The 1,073-nt window shown below is 60.3% G+C and overlaps 1 protein-coding gene across 1 annotated transcript in view; it reads right to left on the reverse strand.

Annotated features, from left to right (window-relative positions):
- MFSD2A (major facilitator superfamily domain containing 2A) overlaps window positions 1-1,073 on the reverse strand; it is a 13,392-nt gene that overhangs the window by 7,966 nt on the left and 4,353 nt on the right. The window contains exons 4-5 of the mRNA XM_015649240.2: window positions 244-367; window positions 16-94 (exon numbers count right to left, since the gene is read on the reverse strand). Coding sequence (XP_015504726.1) covers window positions 16-94; window positions 244-367 — 203 coding nt within the window. The remainder of the gene's footprint in view (window positions 1-15; window positions 95-243; window positions 368-1,073) is intronic.

Below are 1,073 nucleotides of genomic sequence, written 5' to 3' on the forward strand. Positions count from 1 at the left end.
AGGGGGGGCTCTTACGGTAGGCAGTGGCCGAGTCCCGCTCGCTCTGCTCCCTGCTGATGAACATGGTCAGGGCTGAGTAAGGCACGTGGAAGCACTGCAATGGCACAAGGAGAAGTGGCTCAGGGAGGGTGGAACAGCCCTGGGGACCTGGGGCAGGGTGGTTTCTGCCCCTCTCTGCAGCTCAGCAAGGGGCAGGCAGGGATTGGCAGCCTCCATCCCAGGTGTGAGCAGAGCCTGACTCACCGTCACGAGGGTCTGGAAGGCACAGTAGAAGACGAGATACCACATCACTTGTCCTTTGGAGATGTCTGGCACAAACCAGATGAGGAAGTAGGAGATGATGGCAAAAGGAGTGGAGAACATGATCCTTTGAGAGAACAAAATGTCAGCCTGACCAGCCCAGCTCCCCCTGCTTCCACACATCCCCTGGGGCTCAGGTGTCTGATCTGGGGGCTCCTGAGCTGCTCCAGGGTGATCCAAACCACGCTGGAGGCAGCAGCTCAGGCCTCACAGGGTTGGAAGAGCTGACTCAGTGTTCCAGAGAAGAGCTTTCCTTGCACTAACAGAGATGTCTCCTTCCACGGAAGGGATTGATCTGCTCCTGCCTTGGCTTCCACCCCCGGCCCCGACCTCTCCCCCAGGCAGCACTGCTGTGTTCAGCAGGATGCAATCACCTCCTTCATCCTGGCAAGGGCTGGGGAGCAGCTGGGGAACAGCCAGGCAGCTCAGCCTTGCTCCCCAGCAGCCAAAAAACCTCTCACCAGCTTGGCTTTGCTGCCAAGGCCCCCCAAGCCCTGCTCCTGGGGTCAGCCCTGCTCTCTGAGAGGCTGGCTCCTTCCTCCACCTCTGCCCAGCCTTCCCGAGCTGTGGGAGGAGTGACACGGGATGCAAAACACAACAGAGGATCAGAGGGGACTGCTCAAGTGCTGGGCCTTGGCAGGAATTCCCGCAGGATCTGCCAGCAAGGGCATCTGCCCACTTCATGCAGCACATCTCATAACCCCTGTCCTGCTGCAGGACAGCTGGGGCACAGCTCTGCCCTGCACGGGCACCTGGGGACACCCAGGGACACC

The sequence above is a fragment of the Parus major genome, chromosome 23 (genome assembly GCF_001522545.3).
Source record: "Parus major isolate Abel chromosome 23, Parus_major1.1, whole genome shotgun sequence".
NCBI classification, from domain to species: domain Eukaryota; kingdom Metazoa; phylum Chordata; class Aves; order Passeriformes; family Paridae; genus Parus; species Parus major.